We start from the raw sequence: 22629 nt of genomic DNA on the forward strand, positions 1-22629 counted from the left end.
CTAATGTTAATCTATTATAGGGGTCTGTAGACATTATAAAGTAAATGCCAACCTACCTATTTTATTTTATATTAATTGATTTTACTGGTGGTAGGACCTCTTGTGAGTCCGCGCGGTTAAGTACCACCACCCTGCCTATTTCTGCCGTGAAGCAGTAATGCGTTTCGATTTGAAGGGTGGGGCAGCCGTTGTCACTATACTGAGACATTAGAACTTATGTCTCAGGGTGGGTGGCGCATTTACGTCGTAGATGTCTATGAGCTCCAGTAACCAATTAACATCAGATGGGCTGTGATGAGCTCGTCCACTCATCTAAGAAATAAAAAAGTAAAAGAAAAAAAGAGTAAAATATCTCTTAAAACGAATGACTGCTTCGTTGAGCAAAATAGAAAAGACGATGGTATACGTGCGGGCTTACAATACGTCATATCACCAGTAAATCAGCAAGAAACGTTGCAATATAACAACGTTCAAATCAAACTGTGATATAGTTGAAGGTGGTCTAGTGATAACGTGACGCTGCTTATCTCTTCGCCACTCTGCACCGACTGGATACCAAAGAGACGGTCATAGTCGATAACTCTTGGGCCTTTAGGTCAGCGGACTGTCTGAGTTGTAGACGTAGAAAAATATCAAGAATTAAAACAGTTGAGATAATGTTAAATAAAATAATAATGTAATAATAAAAAAATGTTAAATAATAAATAAAATAGTTGAGATATTGACTGCGGGATCATTTATGAAAGATTTTCAGCCAGTGCGTATGAGATATTTTCGAGGCCAGATTGGACTTCTTTACAGTGAGTATGAGACCTGATAAGCCTTACAAAGGACCCACCGACACCCATAAAAATTGATATAGTCGCTTCCCGTACCAAGCGAAATAACAGAGTTATGATCGCCGTATCAGAGGACAGTTGCGCATGGGGCTTTTTAAACCGTATAAGGCTTTTTAAGCCGTATAAGGCTTTTTAAACCGTATAAGGCTTTTGAAGCCGTATAAAGCTTTTTAAATCATATAAGGCTTTTTAAATCGCATAATGTAGTCAACGAGTTAAATAGCTGACCGAATATAGGATTTATTCAAAATTTGTCAACCCGCCTCCTTGCTGGAAGAAGTTATCGACGAGGTTAAAGAAGATCCGGTGTTGAGGTTCGTCCCCGTCCCGGTCGAGGACCTCGTCGGTGGTGTAGTAGACGTACACTCTTCCCGTATCCGGATCAACAGCGAAGAAGTCGCGCAGACGAGGATTCACGGCGTAGTTGATTTGGTAACGAATTGTGTGGTAAATATCTGGAAAAAAAAAACAATGGATTTCAGTTTATTATTTATGTTATTATCAGCAGTTTTGCGGTAAAGCCCATGGTATGATATGGTATGGTATCATTCTTCTTCTTCTCGCTTCGGTTTCCTCAATACTGAGGGTCGTGACCACCTCCTCGCAACAACAGTTTATCCTGGATCATACCACGCCATTGCCTCTTATCCGCCGCCGAGTGTAGAGTACCGTGAATTGTGGTGTCGAGGGTATTGAGGATCTGATCAGTCCAACGTGTCGGGCCTGTACCTCGTGGTCTACTTCCATCCACCTTGCCAGTCACCATTAGCTTGTATGTATTATTAATTATAATGCTATGATTATTCCTTCTTATTTCTGCCCTAAAGCAGTTATAAGTCGCAGTTTGTAGCATGAGAAAGCCTTTAAATAATATGATTGGGATTTCGATTTTATGTCAACCTTTCATCATGTGATATTACTGGAGTCTCGTAACTATTTTACACCAGGTAGTCCGTGGGATGGCCTCATTTCTTGTATACGACTTATGACTTACTACTAAGGCAGTATAAAGAATAGGAGAATTTTAGTCGAACCCGTCGCTTGTGACGAAGGGCTCGACGAGTAAATTAACCCTCAGACACAGCCCACTGAGTTTCTCGCCGGATCTTCTCAGTGGATCGCGTTTTCGATCTGGTGGTAGATTCTGCGAAGCACGGCTTTTGCTAGGGTTCGTGTTAGCAACGTCATCAGGTTTGAGTCCCGTGAGCTCACTTACTAGTTAAGGTGACGCTGATATAGCCTCTCAAGGCTAGGTAGGAAAAAATCTTAGGTAGGAAAAAAAAAGAATGTCACAATTCTAATGCCACATTTAAGGACGAGGCTTAATAAATACTGCCCTTAAATCTTGGTCCATTCACTTCATGTAACTTACCATCTCTATCCAAATCGCTACCAATAACTTTGACAACCTCATCTCCAGACACAGCATCTTCGTAAATATACACGACCGCCTTAAATTGGTCGGTTTCAGGTTGAGGTATTTTGTTGTTAGTATCTATGATTTGTATCACGACCTAAAATGAAAATTTATCTATGAAAAAAATCAATATGAAAAAGACAGGTATTTGCTTAAATTGAAGTTTTATGGAAAATTATATGAATAACATTTGTTTTTCTTTTAAGTGTACGAACAACCTTAAGTAGATTATAATATAAAGGTTAGGCGAGTTGTAACTACTGACTTGGCCGGGAGTTTCCCAATAAGTCGGGTCGTCAGGGCAATCGTCTGGGTCTTCAGCGTAGCACCGATCAGTGGCCACCACAGTGTAGTATAGGTTGTATCTCCGTGGAACATCAGCATCTATTGCGCCGCTTGTTTTCACCGTGATCTGACCAGTGTAGAAGTCGATCATCAATAGATCCTCTGGTGTGCCTTCGTTTGCCCTAGAACGGATTATGTTATATCGCGATGTCAGAGAAAATTAATTTTTAGAAATAGTAGGTAGGGTTGGAAACGATAGATGTAGCCCAGGGTCTAAGTACTTTCTTTCGGAGATCTGAAACCCGTAGAAATTAAACCGAGAATTCTTGATTGTTTTGTGACAAAAATACGTAGGTCAGTTAGTATTGTATTGCTGTGCATGCAATGCTGGAAACCCCACAAAATGCCTTGCTGACTTAAGGTATGAATTACAGAAAGCTCTAGAAACATAATAAGGTTACTAAAGCTACGTACAGACGCCAGGTAAGAACTGGTTCCAAAGAAAAGAATCGGTTTACCCACATTTTTAAACATTTTCGGTACCTCCGTCTCCATAACGAAACATCTTCAAACTGAAGTTTTTAGGAGGTATAATACACAATAATTACAGTCGACATCAGCCCACTGAGTTTCTCGCCAGATCTTCTCAGTGGGTTGCGTTTCCGATCCGGTGGTAGATTCTGCGAAGCACTGCTCTTGCTAGGGTCAGTGTTAGCAATTCTCCGGTTTGAGCCCCGTGAGCTCACCTACAAACGTTAGGGCGAAGCTGAAATATCTTCTCAAGGCTATCAGCATAGGTAAGGAAAAAACAGTCGACTCAAGACCATTGTGGTGGACCAAGCTTGTGTTTTTGCTGGATTCGATAGTCAGTTATAGACCCGATAAAGATCAACCTGGTACTTATTTATAACCGAACTCCACAGATGTCAAAAAGTAAATATTACCGTCTACCAGGACAAGGTAATTCTGGTACTCGAGGACCTTTTAAGGGAATTGTGTTGTGTTCACTAGGTTCGCGTACCCAAGCTGCGGGACACGAATTATTTCGGCATAGCTTACTTCATAGTGTATCGCACTTGATTGTAGAGTGGTCCGTCAATGTCAGTGGCCGTCAGAGTCCCAATCACGACACCGGCGTCTGACATTTCTCGAACACGCAGCGACTGCTCCAGTGTTCCCGGGACCCATATCGGGGGATTATCGTTCATATCGATTATTGTGATGGTGAAGGTTGCTGGAAAATAAGGTGTTGCTATACGTCGGCCGTTAGGTAAAGTCGTGCGGAGTTTCATAGAAAACGAATGTGTACTAGAAAATGAATAATGGAAAATTTTGAAAATTCGCGTTACCGAGGTGTTAACTCGCCTATTTTCGTTGCCAATCACTTTCTGTTTTATGTATGGTTCTAATATCAAATCGTTCTGATATTCAGCTGTTTTTCTTTTGCTTAAATTTTTTACAACTCTTCGAAGACGTGCTTAATATCATGGATGAGTGTTCTATTTAAATTTACTCTGCTAGTCATTAGACTAACTAAAGGCTTGAGGTATAAATGTAAAATGTATAATTGACCTAGTAGTATATTAATTAATCTTGTGCAAAAATAAAAAAAATAAAAAAATGCAATATCTATAACGGTTGTAATCGCATCAAGATTAGTTAGTCCACTAAGTTTCTCTCCGGGTCTTCTCAGCGGGACGCGATTCCGATCTGGTGGTAGATTCCACGAAGCACTGCTCGTCCTAGGGGTAATTTTAGCAAATTCTCTCAGGTTGAGCTCGTGAGCTCACCTACCCGTCCGGGCGTATCTGGAGCTATTCCAGCTTAGCCCTTAGGCTACCAGCGAATAGGTAGGCCAAAAAAAAAGTCTTGAGATTCCATGTTCAAGATAAATCTGGGTTAGGCGTATCTGGAGCTATTCCAGTTTACCCCTTAGACTACCAAAAATTCGAGGTTTGCAAAAAAAAAGTCGAGATTCCACATCCAAGATAAAACAAAACTTTGAAGCCTCAGTTATTTTTGGGATAAAAGCGGTATTCCACTTACATTCATCATAATCATCCCCGATAACAGTGTTAAGGTCCCGCACTCTGACCGTCAGATACAACATCTCGAACTCTTCGTAGTCAATTGTGACGTTCTCCCTGATTTTTTTGACGACGAGGCGTCCTATAGCCGAGCCACGGTTGTTGATCGCAGGATATATTGTTTCGATCTCGACACAACTAAAATAATTTAGGACAATTATATCAAACACGAAGAAATCTTTAAATTGTAATACTTTGCATCGTTCTGTTTTTACTGGTGGTAGGACCTCTTGTGAGTCCGCGCGGGTAGGTACCACCACCTTGTCTATTTCTGCCGTGAAGCAGTAATGCCTTTCGGTTTGAAGGGTGGGGCAGCCGTTGTAACTATACTGAGACCTTAGAACTTATATCTCAAGGTGGGTGGCGCATTTACGTTGTAGATGTTTATGGGCTCCAGTAACCACTTAACACCAAGTGGGCTGTGAGCTCGTCTACTCATCTAGGCAATAAAAATAAAAAAAAGTTATTTTGGGAATTTATCAATTACATCATACAATCATATTGTGATTTTATCCTCATTGATAGTTCAAGCAGTGAGCGGTTTACGATGTGATATCTAAGGGGTCCGATAACCAACCTCAGATGACCTTACAATAGATTCTAATGGTCGAAGTGTCAGGCTTTTGCTTACCCAACCCACCAAACTTGACTCACTGATCTTAGACTGACTTACATACATAATTAATATTTACTTAAGATTAAATACTATTACTAAAGATTGTTACTTTAGATTAAAGATATGTTGTCATCTCGCTCGGGTTGTATCAGCATTGTGCTTATTTTAACCAAGTCGTTGTAATCGAGTAAATAAAAAAAACGATTTCACCTCTTACGGTCGGCTAATGTGGGCTACAATAATCATTATAAAATCCATTGATTGCTGATAGGCTTGCTTGCGTATGTAACGTAAGCTTAGAAGATATTGGTGGTAGAAGTTATTGTAAGCCCGTATGGATAAAAATACCAACATCCTGCCTATTTCTACCGCGTAACAGTCATTGAAAGGGTGTAACAGCCATTATACAATAAGATTCTATCTTCGACCTTATATCTCCTCGTTAGTAGCTTGCATTCACATTGTGTTAACCATAAGGTTTCTGTATTCACTTTAAATCGTGAGGTCGTTCACCAATCAAGCTTTAAATAAATAAATCAGTGATTTCGTTTCATATCTAAGTTTAGGAGAGCGTGTTAAGTCCTCTAAAAGGTCTGAAGGCCAAAATGGATGAAGATAATGCTGCTAGGGATCATCTGGAGACTATACCCACTTGTGAAATTCAATAGGATTAGCTTCCCTGCCTTGTTTGGTTGCGTAGGAAGTGGTCCAGTCGATTTCGAAGCGCAGTTCAGCCGTAGTGTCAGGATCGGTGGCTCGGATCTCACTTGTGATGATGTAGCCCTCGGGGACATTCTCCTCGACATTAGGACTGCCGCGCGGCTGTAAATAATGAGTTGAGATTACTAATGCTTAGTATCAGTAGAGCTTAGTTTTGTACAGTATTCCTCTCAGGTTACATAACAGCAAAATTTTATGATTCAGATCGCTTAAGTACATAACGACAGAAAAATTATTTATAAATATGTTGTGTTAAGCTTACTAAGTATTTCATGAAAAAGACATTTGCGATTTTTTTCTGTGGCAATTTTAATTTGAATATTTTACGTTAATACTAAAAGTTTCGTGACGTTTTAAATCCCTCACCAATCTCAGAGTAGGAGGGGTGTTGTTTATATCTTCCAGATGGATCAGCAGCTGAGAAGTCGCCGTGTGAAATGGTTCCCCCAGGGTGTCGTCAGCTCTGACCTAAAATTTAGTTCGTCACTATATAGTCTAAAACAAAGTCGCTTTCTCGGGCCCTATATCCCTATGTATGCTTAAATCTGTAAAACTACGCAACGGATTTTGATGCGGTTTTTTTTAATAGGTAGACTGATTGAAGAGGAAGGTTTATATGTATAATAACATCCATTAAATAGTGGAGAAATCAATAATAAATTACAGTTTCCGAAGCGAAGCGAGGGCGGGTAGCTAGTAATAGATAATCTAAAAATAATACACAAGGTCTTTCCTTAATCATGGGGGTCGTACATGAGTAAATGTTTGGTGAAATTATCTTATAATGATACCAGCCAATGTTTTTGGCAGAGCAATCGTAATTGAGTTGAGATTAGAAGTCTTCGCGACTTACCATCTCAAAATTCTTTCAAGCCATTGCTTAATTTAACTATTTCTAGGAGGTGGTATAGCATATATTCATAATGATTAAAATCAAATCTTTAATACAAATTTATTACAAATGTTCCTTGGCACACATACCTATGTGTATTTACACTTGAATTTCAAAATTCAAATTAGAAATGAGTGCGAGATTAATTTGTGATGAAGAAGACAATTAAGACGTTGTTGCTTGAGGTGAGTTCTGCTTTTTAGTTGATCTCTTCATTGGCGAAGGTCGTGTCTAGCTTTGAAGTTGAGATGAGTTAAAAGAGAATAAAAGGAGCAGCTATGGGTGGTCTGGTACACGTAGGGTATCCTATGAAAAACCTCAGAAACTAGTATCAATTTAAGGTATTTTAATTTATTGCGAATATACTCGACATCATTAGGCTGAAACATGGCATAGTTCTAGGATTAAACCGTATCTTATCTACAAGATCAAGAGCTAGCAGATAAATAGCAGATAGAAAAAATATCTAAATGATACCTGAACAAAAAGTTCGCTTTGTCGGTGATAGTCAAAGAAGTCGTCCTGCGTGACATGAATGTCCCCTGTGTCCTTATCTATCGAGAGATAATTATTTGCGTTTCCCATTAATGTGTGTCTATAAACAAAAAAATAACAAGGATAAAGCGAAAAAATGAAGAAATTGTATCTCTTCAACGAATTGAAGTTGACGATGGAAATCATTTTTGGGTAGGCCCTAAATATGGTGGAGGTTTTTTTAACAGTCATATCGGAAGAGGCTTTGTAGTTTTGCAATAACAAAAAAATACACTTACTCAACTCTGTCATCAATGTCTCTGTCGTGGGCTCTTACATTAGCCACGAAAAATCCCTTCCCTTCAGTTTCCTTGAAGGAAACGTTTTGTACGCTATGTTCAAAAATAGGCTCTTCATCATTCCAGTTGATAAGATTGATGTACACATACGCAACCCCGACGTGTTCTTCATTGTCCATGTCTGTTGCTATTACCTAGATTTAAAAAAAATCGGTTGTCTGTAAAGTCGGTTTACTTACGATAGTTGAACGTGACAACGTCATAAGAAAATACTGATGGAATGGTTTCATTTTTAAATTATCGCAATTATCGTTGCTATAAACAATTGATACCACATTCACTTTTCACTGAACTTCATACTTGATGAAAACATGTAAATGTATTATTGTATAGCAGCTGTCCACGCGGATGCATCGCTCACTCAAGTAGGAGAGAGACAGATGTCGAACGCTGCCGAACGCGGAGGACCATTGTGCCTCTTTGTCGCTCGTTGCGCGCTCTCGCTTGCACTTTAAGCCTTAAATGGAACGCCTCAGAGCGAGGTAACGCCGCATGAGTCATGTTTTTTTGTGCGTGCAGCCGGCTCCATCGAATTATAAGAAGTTGTCACGTTAAAAACTTGGAATACTCATTTAATTGTTCACGAATTTCTGTCGCTACATCAGTTCCAGTTGCTTCTAGAAATTTTTTATACCTTTATTATGTCTATCTATATCTTTCGTGTTTACTTTGAAGAGTAATATTTTATCCACCATGTAAGTAAAATTAATCTTAGATATTTCATTATAGTAGTTCTAGAAACACTTTCAATCGAAGAGGTAGAGAAACGGACATGAGAAATTAAAAACAGCCGAGGTTTTGTGGTAAAGTATACACAAAGTAACCACGAAACTGCATTTATTTTGTTAATACTTCCGCTGTTCTTATTGGAGGATAAATACTGGTGGTAGAACCTCTTGAGAGTCCGCGCGGGTAGGTACCACCACCCTGCCTATTTCTGCCATGAAGCAGTAATGCATTTCGGTTTGAAGGGTGGGGCAGCCGTTGTAACTATACCGGAGACCTTAGACCTTATGTCTCAAGGTGGGTGGCGCATTTACGTTATAGATGTCTATGGGCTCCAATAACCACTTAAGACCAGGTGGGCTGTGAGCTCGTCCACCCATCTAAGCAATAAAAAAATATGAATAGTGTATGATAAAACATCGTACCCGCAACCTGATCCGTTGAAATTCTGGAACTTCATAATCGAGCATTTTATGGTTAGCTGTGCCCATGATGAAGGTCTGTCGCTGATAGCCAACTTCGGGTGCTATGTAAAAGGCTTTCGCCGCGTCTGGTGGATAATCGCTCTCTAGCCTTACGGTGTATTGTGCGTTTTGACCCTGTTGTTAAAACTTCTTTATTAGTTTACTAGCCGTATTCGCTGCGTATTTAAAATTAACATTATTATTTATTGTCATTATTATTAGGGAGTCCAACACTCATGTAAATATTAGCCTGTCCATTAACTACATGTATTTTCTACATGGATACCGAGTTTCAAGCCAAGCGGATGCATGGTTCAGTAGTTATAACGGGACATCCGTAAAAACCACTGTAGATTTATATATTAGTATAGATATGAATATGTGTTTTCAGTAAGTCTGTTATCAGTTCCTGTACTTGAGTAGTATTATAGTATTAGTCTTTTTTTTATATTCCTATGATTCGAAAAACCGTTAAAAATGTATATTTTTCTCATATTCAATACCAATTATTCTAGTCATTCCAGTAACAGTTAATATATTAGTATATTTATTAAGTTTATTACTGGTACTTTCACAATAGTCTTATTACACAATACTAAATTGTTAATAATGGCGCCTACACCCTAATATGGGTCCCACATATTTATGAGGGAATTCACCGCTGTCAAACACTCACCAGATCTCTATCATGGAAACCGAATTCCTGATCGAAGTTCAACGTCAAAGCTGTCTCTTCCATTATGTTCAAACGATACTCTTTGAACAAAGGCTCTGGTCTTTGGTCGTTTATATCGTTGACTATTATGACAACGTTGGCTGCCGTAGCTGAAGACTCGTTGTCGTATTTATACGCGATTATTGATAATTGAAACACTTCTCTTTGTAATGTGTCCCTGTCTATTGGATCTACGTATAATATGGCGCCGCTACGACCCCCCTCGATGGTGCGAATGTGAAAGAACGTATCTATAACAAATTTTATTTGTTTGATCAAAATCTCAGTTATATCACGGCTCTCCCAACTCTTTAAAAGGATGATACTTTCAGCTTTTTTGACGGTGGTGTCTGTCCAGGCGAGCTTATAATCGCCCTACCGCCTGTGTACCGCCTTTTTACTGGTGGTAAGACCTCTTGTGAGCCTGCACGGGTAGATACCATCACCCCGCCTATTTCTGCCGTGAAGCAGTAATGCGTTTAGGTTTGAAGGGAGGGGCAGCCGTTATAACTATACTAAGACTGTAGAACTTATATCTTAAGGTGGGTGGCGCATTAACGTTGTAGATGTCTATGGGCTCCAGTAACCACTTAACACCAGGTGGGCTGTGAGCTCCTCCACCAATCGAAATAAAAAATAAAAAAATTACGGTCTCTTCTTACCATTAGACATATTTTATAGATCTCATTTTATAACAAACTTAATTGTGTTTATTTCAAATGAAAGTCTTGAGCACAGGCTTTGATGCATTGATTTTGAAATATTGATACTTGTATTATACGAATTGTGCCCTGTCATCAATAAATCGATATGAAACAGATACACCGGCGGTCTTACCGATTTAGGCTTAGTAGCTAGTGAAAACTTACTAAACCCATGTTAGTTGGTTTCCAAATTCTTCTTAAAATATATAAGAAGCACTTAAAAAACTAAATAGCTACATAACAAAAAATTACACTTCTCACCTTCTTCTGCTGTTTCCAGTCTGTAGTGGATAGGTTTGTTGATGCCTGTATCTCCGTCGATAGCTCTTACAGGGAAGCTCTGAGCAGTTTTCTCATCGAATTGTTGTACAGCAAAGATCTCTACCCATCGTGGCGGCCGATGTTCCACATTCTCTACTTGTACCATAAGCGTCACAGTGTGAGTGTTTGGGAGAGAGTCCTGTAGGTCAGACATGGATTTAATGCATCGGTAATTCAAAGATCAATTCATTTCCAAGTAATATAAATTTTATAATATAAGTAAGTACCCGCCCGCTTCGGTTGATTTAAGACGGGAAGGGGAAGTTAGTTTTTTTTTATAAAGAAACTATAATGAAGACAATAAATAATGATGTTAATTTTGAATGCCCAGCGAAGCTACAGCTAGTCAATATTACGTTGATAAAAGCTGAAATTTTAAATTTAGCGTTTTTGATCATTAGCGTCCCACAACGATTCTCCGAACATCCGTAAAAACCACTGTAGATTTATATGTTAGTATAGATTATATTATGTTAGGATTTTTTTTTTTTTTTTGGTCAGGAGGAAAACGCCGGACTTCCGCCCTCCACTGGGGACGGCGGGCGGAGCATGTCGGAGTCGAACCGACTAAAACCTCGTGTCGCTCAACAACCAACGTCCAAACCTCACATGAGACAGAACTCATGAAAAGGCAAAGGGGGGAAAGTGAAGTGTTTAGTGCGGAGCACATCTCTCCCATCACCCTCCCCCTCGGGACGCCGGACTGGCGGTCGTCGGCGCCACGACCACCAGCCCTCTCGGTCGGCAGGCTATCCGGAGCCCGCCTAGATGGCGCCGGTTAGAGTGAGCTAATATTATGTTAGGATAGATTAAGTTATGAAGAATTTGCTTAGTCTCTAAATTCCCAATCCCAAATAGCACAGTATTATTTTGTACTCTTATAGTTTATGCAAAATACTAAGCAATGTATTTATCTTATCCGACCCTGGCGACGGAGCAAAGCAAAGCCGCCGTCGCCCAAGACATGTCTTGTCGGATCCCCCGGATCCACTCACCCACCCCACCCACTTTAGGTCCCTCAAGCATCAGTTGCCGTCCTTGCCGAACCCGTCAACTACGACGAAGAGTTCAACGACCGAACTAACCCATAGACACACAGATAGACACAGCCCACTGAGTTTATTGCCGGATTTGCTCAGTGGGTCGCGATTCCGAACCGGTGGTTGATTCAGTGAAGCACTCCTCTTGCTGGGGCTATTGTTCGTAATTCTCTCAGGTTGAGCACGTGAGCTCACCTTCGAATCCGTGCGTAATTGAAATTCTTAGTCTACCAACGATTTGGTGAGAGAAAAAAGTTCAAAGTTGTATAAGCGAAATATAATAACAATAAAACAAGTATGTTGTTATCGAATTATGTGAATGTTATTCACCATTCATGGTTCCAAGCCGGTTTCGGCAACGGCGACCAAAATTTTCTGTTCAATAACTTAAAAGCTAATGTCCGCGCCTCTCGTGCGCTCTAATATGGCTATGGTAGCCTATCTTGTTCTTAAATGTTCGCAAACAGAACACGTAAGAACACCACCTACGAAGTTGTAAAAAATGGTAGAAGGCGGTCTATTTTTCATTTTATTTCTTCTTCTGTCGTCCAGTTCGCGCCTCCTGTCGTTTTCAAAGACATACACGCCCTGCTGCACCAAGCGTCTCCACTCCAAACGGTTCTGTGCTTGGTCCTCCCAACGAGAGTCAATGACGAGGGTCAATGTTGCATTTCTTCATATGCCTCTTCTGAACATTCTTATACCTTAAGAATTGGCCGCCACTTTTTCGCTTAAATAGTGAATATTCACCATAATAATTGTACGGGCCACTAGTTTATTATCAATTTACGATATTTATGTTAATGAAACTTACCAAAGCGGTCACAGAGAATATATGTAGTGGATTAGTCTCGAAATTCAACGGTTCATTGATGCCAACGGTCATTGTCATCCGGATCCATTCGCCCGGAATGTTCGCCCCTTGGATGTAGAAGATCTTGTCGTCTCCTCGATCGCTGTCGATCCTAAACTGCATGAACTGGGTGCTGATGCGGCCATCGGCATCAGTTACTACGTATACGCACTCAGTCAGACGAGCTTCCCCTAGTTCCTATTAGATGTAGACGAAAATGAAGCTATATAAACAAAAAATCTTAAATAATGTAGAAAACTAGAAGTCATATCGTATCGAGTGATGCGACTTTTTTTATTGGTTAGATGGGTGGACGAGCTCATAGCCCACCTGGTGTTAAGTGGTTACTGGAACCCATAGACATCTACAACGTAAATGCGCTACCCATCTTGAGATATAAGTTCTAAGGTCTCAGTATAGTTACAACGGCTGTCCCACCCTTCAAACCGAAACGCATTATCACTTCACGGCAGAAATAGGTGGGGTGGTTGTACCTTCACGTGCGGACTCATAAGAGGTCCTACCACCAGTAAGTAAGTAAGACTACGTCCGTGTTGAATTTCGCCTCCAGGTAATGTCTAACATTTCACTTAACTCATCTGCACGAATGACTCCCACGATGAAGGAACATATCGTGCTATACAATATCAGATATCAGAAAAGCATTAGAACCAATAACAATTATAGTCCGACCACTGAAGGAATGCGGTTTTGACGGGTCATTATCAAACGTGGTGGCTTTGACGTGACGTTGAATTTAAGAATTAAAAATAAGTTTTGTTAATTTTTTAATGGACTAAATGGAATCATGGCATCCGGTAACATAGCAATTCAATCAGCTAATCCATTTTTTTTTAAATAAATTTGTCTTTCATTTATTTATTTAATTAATTAGTTAGTTTAGTTAGTTAATAGGGAACGAATGGTGAACACTGAGAAATAAATCGTTGGGATAGCTTAGGTAATTGTAATTTTACACTAGATTTGATGTTGGATTGATTGCATTTTATCGGCAACCGTATACTATAAGTCTCTAAAGTTGTTATCAATATCCGACCTTATGTCGTATGTATAAGCTTACATAAGCACATGTTCCGAATAACAAAATTCGGATAGTCAATTAATAGCCGGCTCGTTAGAAAACCTCTTCAAAGTCGCGCGAATTAAATGTACAATAAAACTCACGTCAACTTGACACGGTTCAAGTGCTTGAATTATAGGTGCGTTGTCGTCAATATTGACAATCAGCAGTGAAACACCCGCGACCAATGTCTCCCCATCTATCCTGATGTTGAACACATACTGCTGCATTCCAGGAGTCTCGTAATCTTGTCTGGAACAAGAATAAAATTGAATAAATTTGAATTAAGAATAGTGTAAGAAAAGTGATTTTATTGTAAAAAAAAGCGTGGTGTGCATGGTATCAGTAGTTATAAATTTTTATGAACAGATATGAGTAGAAGGGTTATTTTGATAATATCCTGAAAAGCACCCCACGCTTTTTTATAATACAATAAAATCATTTTTTCGTACACTATTTTTAATTCGAATGTATTAAATTGTTTTCTATTTTTTGGATTTTCTATAAAAGCGTATTTTGTTAGTTTTTTTAAACTATTATTTATTTTTCATTTTTTACTTGAATTTCAATGTTTTTTTTAAATATTGGATTGCCATCGGTCCTTAATAAGCATACCAAATTTCGAGTTAATCCGACGTTTTGAAGGGGGTCAAAATTATGTTCAAAGATTCCGTTACAAATATACATACGTCTGAAGCTAATAAAATCGTATTAAAAATTAGTGATTTACTTGATTTTAACGCGCACGGCCCCAGTTTATCGTGACTTCAAAAACTGTAAATTGGAATGTTGGACTAGAATGAAATCTCTGAAAAATCAGAGTGCACATAAATAAATAATCATTTCCTAAAACGAACGCCGATTGGAAGTGTTGGTGTTTCTTAATAAGCGGCATTAAAAGTATTGATTGATTCGCACAAAAAGTTATTGATGCGCGTAATGTATTACAAATAAAATTCGGGTGACGTGTATTACGGTATTTAATGTAGGCACTCATCTTTTTTCGTCAAAATCGGTTCGTTGGTTGTAGCATGATAACACTTGATAACAAAACAAACAGACAGAACTACTTTCGTATTGATTATACAATTTAAATGTGGGTATTGATGAAGTCCATTGTCCATTTGGAAAAATTTCAATTTCAAAAGAAAAGGAAAGGAATTTTTATATTAAAAGTCTGTATTCTCAATAACTTCAGAAATAGCCACGAACGCCACGGACATTTCTACTTCCGTCAAAAATTAGATGGGTGAACGAGCTCACATCCCACCTTGTGTTAAGTGGTTACTGGTGCCCATAGACATCTACAACGTAAATGCACCACCCACCTTGAGCTATAAGTTCTAAGGTCTCAAGTATAGTTACACTTAAGTATAGCTGCATCACTGAAGACTCCTTCAAACGTTTCAGCTAGTGTATGGATACGAACCTCTGAGTAATAATAAGGTGCCATTCTCCATTACTATCTGGTATCCTGCGGATAACGGGCACGAGTAGGTTGAAAGAACCAGACAGAAATGCTGGCTCAATGTATGGTACATTTGGACCTGCAAATAGAACAATTGTGTAATTTATCAAGTCTGTAACAACATTTTTGTGTTACTAAATTCTAATATTCAAGGTTTGAGAACGTATTTTCTCTGTGTACTGTGAATAGTGATTGCTATGAACGTATTCCCTCTCAGGATCGTCTTGCGTTGCCTTATTTCATTAATTAAGGGCTAAGCAGACAATTCCAGTCTCGAGATCTATTCTATCATTCCCCTGCGTTGTATTTTTCATTAAAAAAACACTAGTTTGAAGTTTATAAAAACGTTTTCAAATAAGACTCATTTATTGGTCCAGGTTTCCACTGTCCAAGATGTTTACTTGTATCCTTGCTAGACCGGCTCACTCCTAATCAAAGCGATGGACAGTCTTTGCTTTTTGCACATAAATGTATGCTTGTTCACGACGTCAGTCAAGTTCTTTTTATGTAAACCCACAATAAAGTGCCTGAGCTGACATCCAAAAAGTCTTTTGACTCTTTCTGTATCAAACACAAATTCACGTGTACATTTTAAAGAAAATCTTCAGCAAGTTATGCTATTCTGCCGTGAAGCAGTCCTGTGCTGTTCATTCGCGAACCAGTTGCTCTTGAGCTGTTAGTCAAATCAAAATATAAATCCCACCCCTCCTAGCTGAGCCTTTGCTCGCCCACCTGTCCTGTTGAAACTGCAAAGGCCTCTACCAGTAATCCCTCATTCATAAAAAAAAGGCCTGTGTTCCAATTGGACATTTTTGCTTAAGGATATTATGAATATGTGGATCATAGCCAAGCCGCTGTATACTGCTGACTATTCTCCTCAAACCTCAGCTTTATGAGATGTGTCATAGCGCTCTTGAAACAATGTATATTAAAGCAGGATTGTACGAGGTAAAATCGATCTTTGATAACGCACTATGGATCAACGCAGTGGTTCTATATAGTTAGTATAGATGAGCTCTGCTCCAGGGCGGGCGGTGCGATGGAAAATACGAAACGAGGATTATCGCAAACTATTCCTGAATTTCACCAGATATCTTACGGTGTGTTGCGAGAAACATATGATGTGATGTAGATTGGTTACGCCAGATATTTGCCATCAGGTAGGTTATGAGATCTTCTGCTCATTTCAACTAATAAAAATAGTTTACATGTGCATGTGTGGTACACCAATGCATAAAAGGCCTATAAAGTAATATGATGATACTGCGAAAGTCTAAAACTATATTTAAATACAAAGAAAAAATCGAAATGTTATACCGCGGTAATTGAGTTTGGCGATGGGTACTTCTCCTTCTATCTCTTCTTCCATGTAAATAATCTGAGTTCCGTAGGTAGGTGTAATCGCGTGGTAGCCGTCCATGCAGACATCTTCGCGGTCTGCCGCCGGTATTAGTGGTCTTTGACTCCAGGTTTGACCTGAAAATAGGAATAAAGCTTAAAATAAATTAAAAAACACTTTAAAACACCTATATGAATAGATTCACGGGGAATCGATGAAGCAGCGATAAACAGTTGACATTAATCGTTATTTTAATACAATAATTCTTTAATATTCTGAAAATAATTATTTCAAATATTAAATTTTAAAACAAACATGTAAAAGCTACAATATCATATAATAGTTGGCATCAAAATGGTTTGTAACCAAAATATTTCTGTATTCCTGTAATGTAATATATAATATTAAGATAATTATAAATAAATTTAGAAATTACTTCTTAAGATCTTACCTTCGAAGTCTAGTTCAGGCAGATCCGGCCTTGGTGGTCTGGGTATGGCAACCATGAAGCCGCATCTTTCTGGAATTTTATCAGTAAAAGATAATAGGAGTCCGGGTGATTCCGTGCTCGGTAATGCAGATGATGTTTCGGCCTATTCAAGTCACCCCTGTTATGTACATGTACTGATTTGATGATTGTAATATTTATGTGACGTACGTCCATTTATTAATCTATATACTAATATATAAATCTACAGTGATTTTTACGACTGTTCCGTTATAACTACTGAACCGTGCATCCGATTGACTTGAAACTTGGTATCCGTGTATAAAATACATGTACTTAATGGATAGGCTAATATTTATATGAGTGTTGGACTCCCTAATGATAATGACAATAAATAATAATGTTAATTTTAAATGCCTAGCGAAGCGGGCGAGTACGGCTACTACTATATAATAGTATATTTTAATATATGATAATCATCTATACTAATATTATAAAGAGGAAAGATTTGTTTGTTTGTTTGTTTCGAATAGGCTCCGAAACTACTGGACCGATTTGAAAAATTCTTTTTCCATTAGAAGCCGACATTGTCCCTGATGAACATAGGCTACTTTTTTTATTTTTTTTTTTATTTTTTTTTTTGGTTTCATGTTTCCGAAGCGAAGCGAGGGCGGGTCGCTAGTATATTTATAAATTGACAAGCTTCTTCTTCGTCATGGGTTTGGTGAAGCTGCATTTCGAACTTATCGAGGGGTGAAAGGTTTAAACGACATTTCGCTTAATACGCCATATTTATCTTTATAATTAAAGATGCGTTTTATTTGGTATTAGCATCAACAGTTCAATGTTTTTAATTGAACTTCAATTAAGTTTATACCATTGAAAAAGCTGAAGACGTTTTAAATGGCTCTCCTGTAAAGTTGCAAAAATGTCGCTTAAGCCGAAGTCTTTTATCTGTCGTAATGGTAAAAGTCGTGACGATTTGAAAGCGTCTGTGAAGATCTAGTTGATTTCGAAACTTTTTTATTCTTTGCGTATTTACTTTTTGGTAGTTCTTGGACAATTGAACTGATTTGTTATGTGTTTATTAATTTTATTGGATTGTGTCGTGTACGATACAGCGGAACAAGAAATGTTGCTGATAGTCTCAGGATTTCCGCAACACTTGACACCAGCAATCTCGTACCTAAGGTATATAATAGAACCCTAAGCTTCAGATATCCGCGTCACTTGACACCAGCATTCTCTTACTACAGTAATTTATATAGGAAACTTATTATGGGCGTACGATAATCGAAATAAATCTCACCTTGAGCCAATACAGTTTCTGCATAGATTAGAAGTAGTGTAGCTAGAATTCGAACGTCAACTCCCATCTTGCATGTTCCTTTGTTGTTGTTACTGAAGAAAAGTAAATCTCTGGTAAATTAAGGGTTATTTTGGCGCAGTAGGACAGACACGCATTGTAGATGCTGCAGATGAGTCCCGGACCTAAAGTTAACCGATTAGCGGCGTCCGTAGACATCACAACATGAATGTTCCTTGAGACAGAACGTCTATATTTTAGTTGTTAAGTTTTTATTACATAGACAGTTGAATGAATTTACGATTCGCCGTCTATTGATAAATGATTGCTAGAGTCAATGGACATTAGAACGTGTTTGTCGGAGATGACATGAGGCTGAAGTCTCAATTATATGTCTATCCCACTCTCGCAACCGGAACGCATGACTGCTTCATGGCAGAATAATCTAATTTCGTTAATACCCCCACGCATCTTGAGGCCTTAACACGTTGAACGCTATAAGAAAAATCGAGTATTTTCATTCAGGCCCCGGTGCTCCGTGCACCCGTAAGCCTTTTACAACATCTAAACTAGACGGTAAAAGCCGCTTATTTTTATTTTTAAATGATCGCATTTTATTAAATTTTAGAATCAAAATAGCGGTAAGAATCACATGTTGATCAAAATTACTGATTTCCTGATTTTGGTTTGGCCCGAAGGGTATCATACGCTAGCCTGGTCACCGTCCTCGCCGAACCCCTCGCTTGCGACGAAGGGCTCGACGAGTAAATTAACCCATAGACACAGCCCACTGAGTTTCTCGCAGGATCTTCTCAGTGGGTCGCGTTTCCGATCCGGTGGTAGATTCTGCGAAGTACTGCTCTTGCTAGGGCCAGTGTTAGCAACACTTCGGTTTGAACCCGGTGAGCTCACCTACACGTCAAGGAGAAGCTGAAATAGCCTCTCAAGGCTATCAGCATATGTATGGAAAAAAAAGTATGTTAGGCCCACCGGTGGATCGTAAAGTGTATAACGTGTTAATTTTATAAGGAAACGGCAAAAGAAGACCGGAATACATTACGGCTTGGCGTTAGAAATGGCCTCACGAGTCACTTTTGCTAGGATGTAGCGTATGCTTCGCCGTGGAAGACATTGTGAACATCTGTTAAGTACTAAGTATCTACATTTAAAGAATTGGCAAATGCTCGCGCGATTTAAAATTAGGATAGTCACTACGAGTACATTGAATGTCTTATCCGTCAGGCCACGATGTCTTTAGTGTGGTATCCTATGTGTACGCTGCTATGATACGTCTCATAACCATTATTATATTTATACTAGGTATGCAATAGACACAGATACTTTAGTTTATCTATAATATTATTTCCTAGTCTTTATCCTTTTAGTAGAGCATGTCGTGAAGTCACCCTGCCCATGGATCAATACTAGAGGCACCGGAGCCTCACCTCTGATTTCCATAAAATATGAAAAATCCAAATAAACACGATAAGGCGCTATGTGTATTTTAAGAGAAATATTTTATTAGAAAGTAAATTCTAGAATTTCCACACGTGACGAACTTAATTCAAAATACCGTTTTATTTGTTTCATTAATAAACAACTTCACTTGAAGCGATTTCCTTCAAACATTATCTATCCTTTTTTTGGATGTGGCTAAAACATTTTTAATCTTATCGCACGAATAAAAGAAAACAACTACTATTGTTTACAACTTGACTGCTTTTTTTTCACAAATATTAATCATCAAAAACATATTTTACATACGAATTATTCCCGTTTTAGTTGAAATATATTATGTTTTATTATCGTAGGTAGTTTACCGTCGGCCATATTAATTTTATCTTACAACAAAAAAGTACCTTAATAAATATCTGAATTCGATAATCCTTCTTTAATAAAGATTGCGTTTCTATTAAAGAATTTCGTATCAAGGATTTTAAAGTTAATCATAAGTGTGCAATCAATGTGAATAATATGTAAAGGCGAATTCGTATTTTAATTTCGAAAAATGGCTCAATAGAGTTTGGGGCGCTCCCGGTCAGGTTTAGCGATCAGTTGCTAAAGGTGGTCGGCAAGACATGGATTAGGTGAGCTAAAAACCAGGATCTATGGGTTAATATAGAGAAGCTTAACACTGGTGATAGGACCTCTTGTGAGCCGGCACGGGTACTTACCACCACCCTGCCTATTTCTGCCGTGAAGTATTAATGCGTTTCGGTTTGAAGGGTGGGGCAGCCGTTGTAACTATACTTGAGACCTTAGAACTTATATCTCAAGGTGGGTGGCGCATTTATGTCGTAGATGTCTATGAGCTCCGGTAACCACTTAACACCAGGTGTTTTGTGAGCTCGTCCACCCATCTAAGCAATAAAAAAAAGCCCATGTCCAGCAGTGGATCACGGCTGGTGATGATAATGAGCAAAAGATCATTACAATTCATAGTGGGTAGTTATCATAGAACACAAGATATTTAACAGACACCTCAATCTCGCAAAGACATTTGCAAGATAAGTTTGTGTAAATACAAATTCTAAAAAATAGCATTTGGGCCATCAGTTCAGCGAGCAATTTCGCCCATTCGCTAGAATCTTCCCTATGTCGTTAATTTTCAGGGAGTATTGGCACCACTTTGGAATATCTTGGTACGGTAGTAGGGTCGAGTATTGAAGACCGCTTTGGGATGGTGTTGTAATAGGGCCCGTCTACCGAGAACTGAAGAGAGAACAGCTTTGTTATGAAGCAATAAAGTCTTCCGACTCGTGTTTCGAGGTGGATAATCATGTTCATGTTGTGGTGGAATGACTCTTGCCTCAAAGTGGATTGCGCTGTGTACAAATAACCACGGCAAGTGTATACAGCGTCAGTGAAGCTTAATTAAATTAGCCAATTTGTTGTTTGATAAAAATCTATCATTTATAAGCGTTTTTAGATTTAGAAACGTGGTAGGACCTTTTGTAAGCCCGCACGGATAGGTACGACCATACTGCCGTTTTCTGCCGTGAAGCAGTAGTGCGTTTCGGTTTTAAAGGTGGGACAGCCGTTATGCATATATAACTGAGACTTCATCACCCTATGGATTAACCCTTTAACCGCCATGTAGTACAACGATGCCTTACGTGGCGCACTGAAGTACTGTTACTAAGCGTCTAACTATTTTAATTGCCTAGCTTTGCCTTCTTTTGTTTGTTAATGTACGTTTTAGTTATTTTGGTCTCTTAGAAAGAGATTATTTCTTTGTATCTTCGAATACGTCTTTTCCAGAGTCTACTAGATATTCCGGCGCCTTAGTTACAGGAATCGAGATAATTACTTCAGTGCGCCACGCATGGCATCGGTGATTTACATGGCAGTTAAAGGGTTAAACGTGTTAGTTTGAATATGGATAACTAAGACTGTACTATGAACGGCATTACTTCTTATATGCGCCCTTGTTACTCCACGAATAGCGTAATGGCAAAATATAATAACAAAACGAATGTATTTTTTTAATTTTTTTTGTACACCCGCCCATTGAAAAAACAACTTATCATTATTAATCTTTCTCTCATCTTCATTTATTTACAAACGATAATCTCGGGCTATTTCCTGTTTGCGAAACAATTGATCATCAATACACATTGATAATTATTTCTGGCAGCTAAGCCATCAATAAACAAACCAACGAAGGCCTAGCCCTATTGTTCTCTCGGTAGGGCAGCGGCTTGGCTCTGCCCCTGGCATTGCTGAAGTCCATGGGCGACGGTAACCACTCACCATCAGGTGGACCGTATGCTCGTCTACCTACAGGGCAATAAAAAAAAAATCTTGCTAGTTTGTAGCTGGTTCTGTTTGTGTATATTAAAAATGACTTGAAAGTTAAATAAGAGAACTTTGTTTTATGACTTCATTGGCACCTCTCATATCCCCTACAGGAGACGATTAAAGATTCGTCGCACTGAACTTTATGCTTTGTATTATTAACCTGAACGTATTTGTGTTTTTAAAACCTTTTCTTTACTCATCACTACGTTAAAATTAAATAACATTACCAATTATTATTGATTCACAAAATAAATATTTTCACACAACACGATTCATATAAAGTACACACACAGCAATAGAAGATTTTGTATATACTTTCTTGTTTTTTTTTTTTTAATAACGTTAAACCACAAACAACGGATGTCCAGTGCTTAGTGCAGTGTGTAGTTTTTCGGTGACAAACCCACTGATAACGATTAGATCGGCTCGCAACGATAACATGTAATTATTAATAATTTGTTTTATCGATTAACTGATACATTTGTCTTGATAATTTAAAAAGATAAATGAACAGTTCGTAATGCCTAAATGCTTTTCAGCGGTTAATAATAATGGATAAAGATAATAGCTAGTGGGAGAGATGGATTTGTTCAGTTTTTGGTAAGTGGAAGGCTACTTAGTGTAGTAAAAGCTCCACCCAAGCTCATCTACCAATTTTCCTGATTACCTATCTA

General features: G+C 38.6%; 1 protein-coding gene across 1 annotated transcript in view; it reads right to left on the reverse strand.

Moving 5' to 3' along the window:
* The window catches only part of Btr175 (cadherin-like membrane protein), a 42680-nt gene extending 20363 nt beyond the window's left edge, over positions 1-22317 (reverse strand). The window contains exons 1-19 of the mRNA XM_089728009.1: positions 22183-22317; positions 18158-18249; positions 16852-16920; positions 16379-16537; positions 15023-15140; positions 13698-13845; positions 12474-12710; positions 10560-10758; positions 9556-9845; positions 8841-9014; positions 7630-7823; positions 7334-7451; positions 6331-6432; positions 5897-6066; positions 4588-4766; positions 3601-3775; positions 2522-2723; positions 2212-2353; positions 1103-1294 (exon numbers count right to left, since the gene is read on the reverse strand). Coding sequence (XP_089584135.1) covers positions 1103-1294; positions 2212-2353; positions 2522-2723; positions 3601-3775; positions 4588-4766; positions 5897-6066; positions 6331-6432; positions 7334-7451; positions 7630-7823; positions 8841-9014; positions 9556-9845; positions 10560-10758; positions 12474-12710; positions 13698-13845; positions 15023-15140; positions 16379-16537; positions 16852-16920; positions 18158-18224 — 2935 coding nt within the window. The 5' untranslated portion in view covers positions 18225-18249; positions 22183-22317. The remainder of the gene's footprint in view (positions 1-1102; positions 1295-2211; positions 2354-2521; positions 2724-3600; positions 3776-4587; positions 4767-5896; positions 6067-6330; positions 6433-7333; positions 7452-7629; positions 7824-8840; positions 9015-9555; positions 9846-10559; positions 10759-12473; positions 12711-13697; positions 13846-15022; positions 15141-16378; positions 16538-16851; positions 16921-18157; positions 18250-22182) is intronic.
* Positions 22318-22629: the final 312 nt, after the last annotated feature.

This window comes from Bombyx mandarina, chromosome 06 (genome assembly GCF_030267445.1).
Source record: "Bombyx mandarina strain Sakado chromosome 06, ASM3026744v2".
NCBI lineage: Eukaryota > Metazoa > Arthropoda > Insecta > Lepidoptera > Bombycidae > Bombyx > Bombyx mandarina.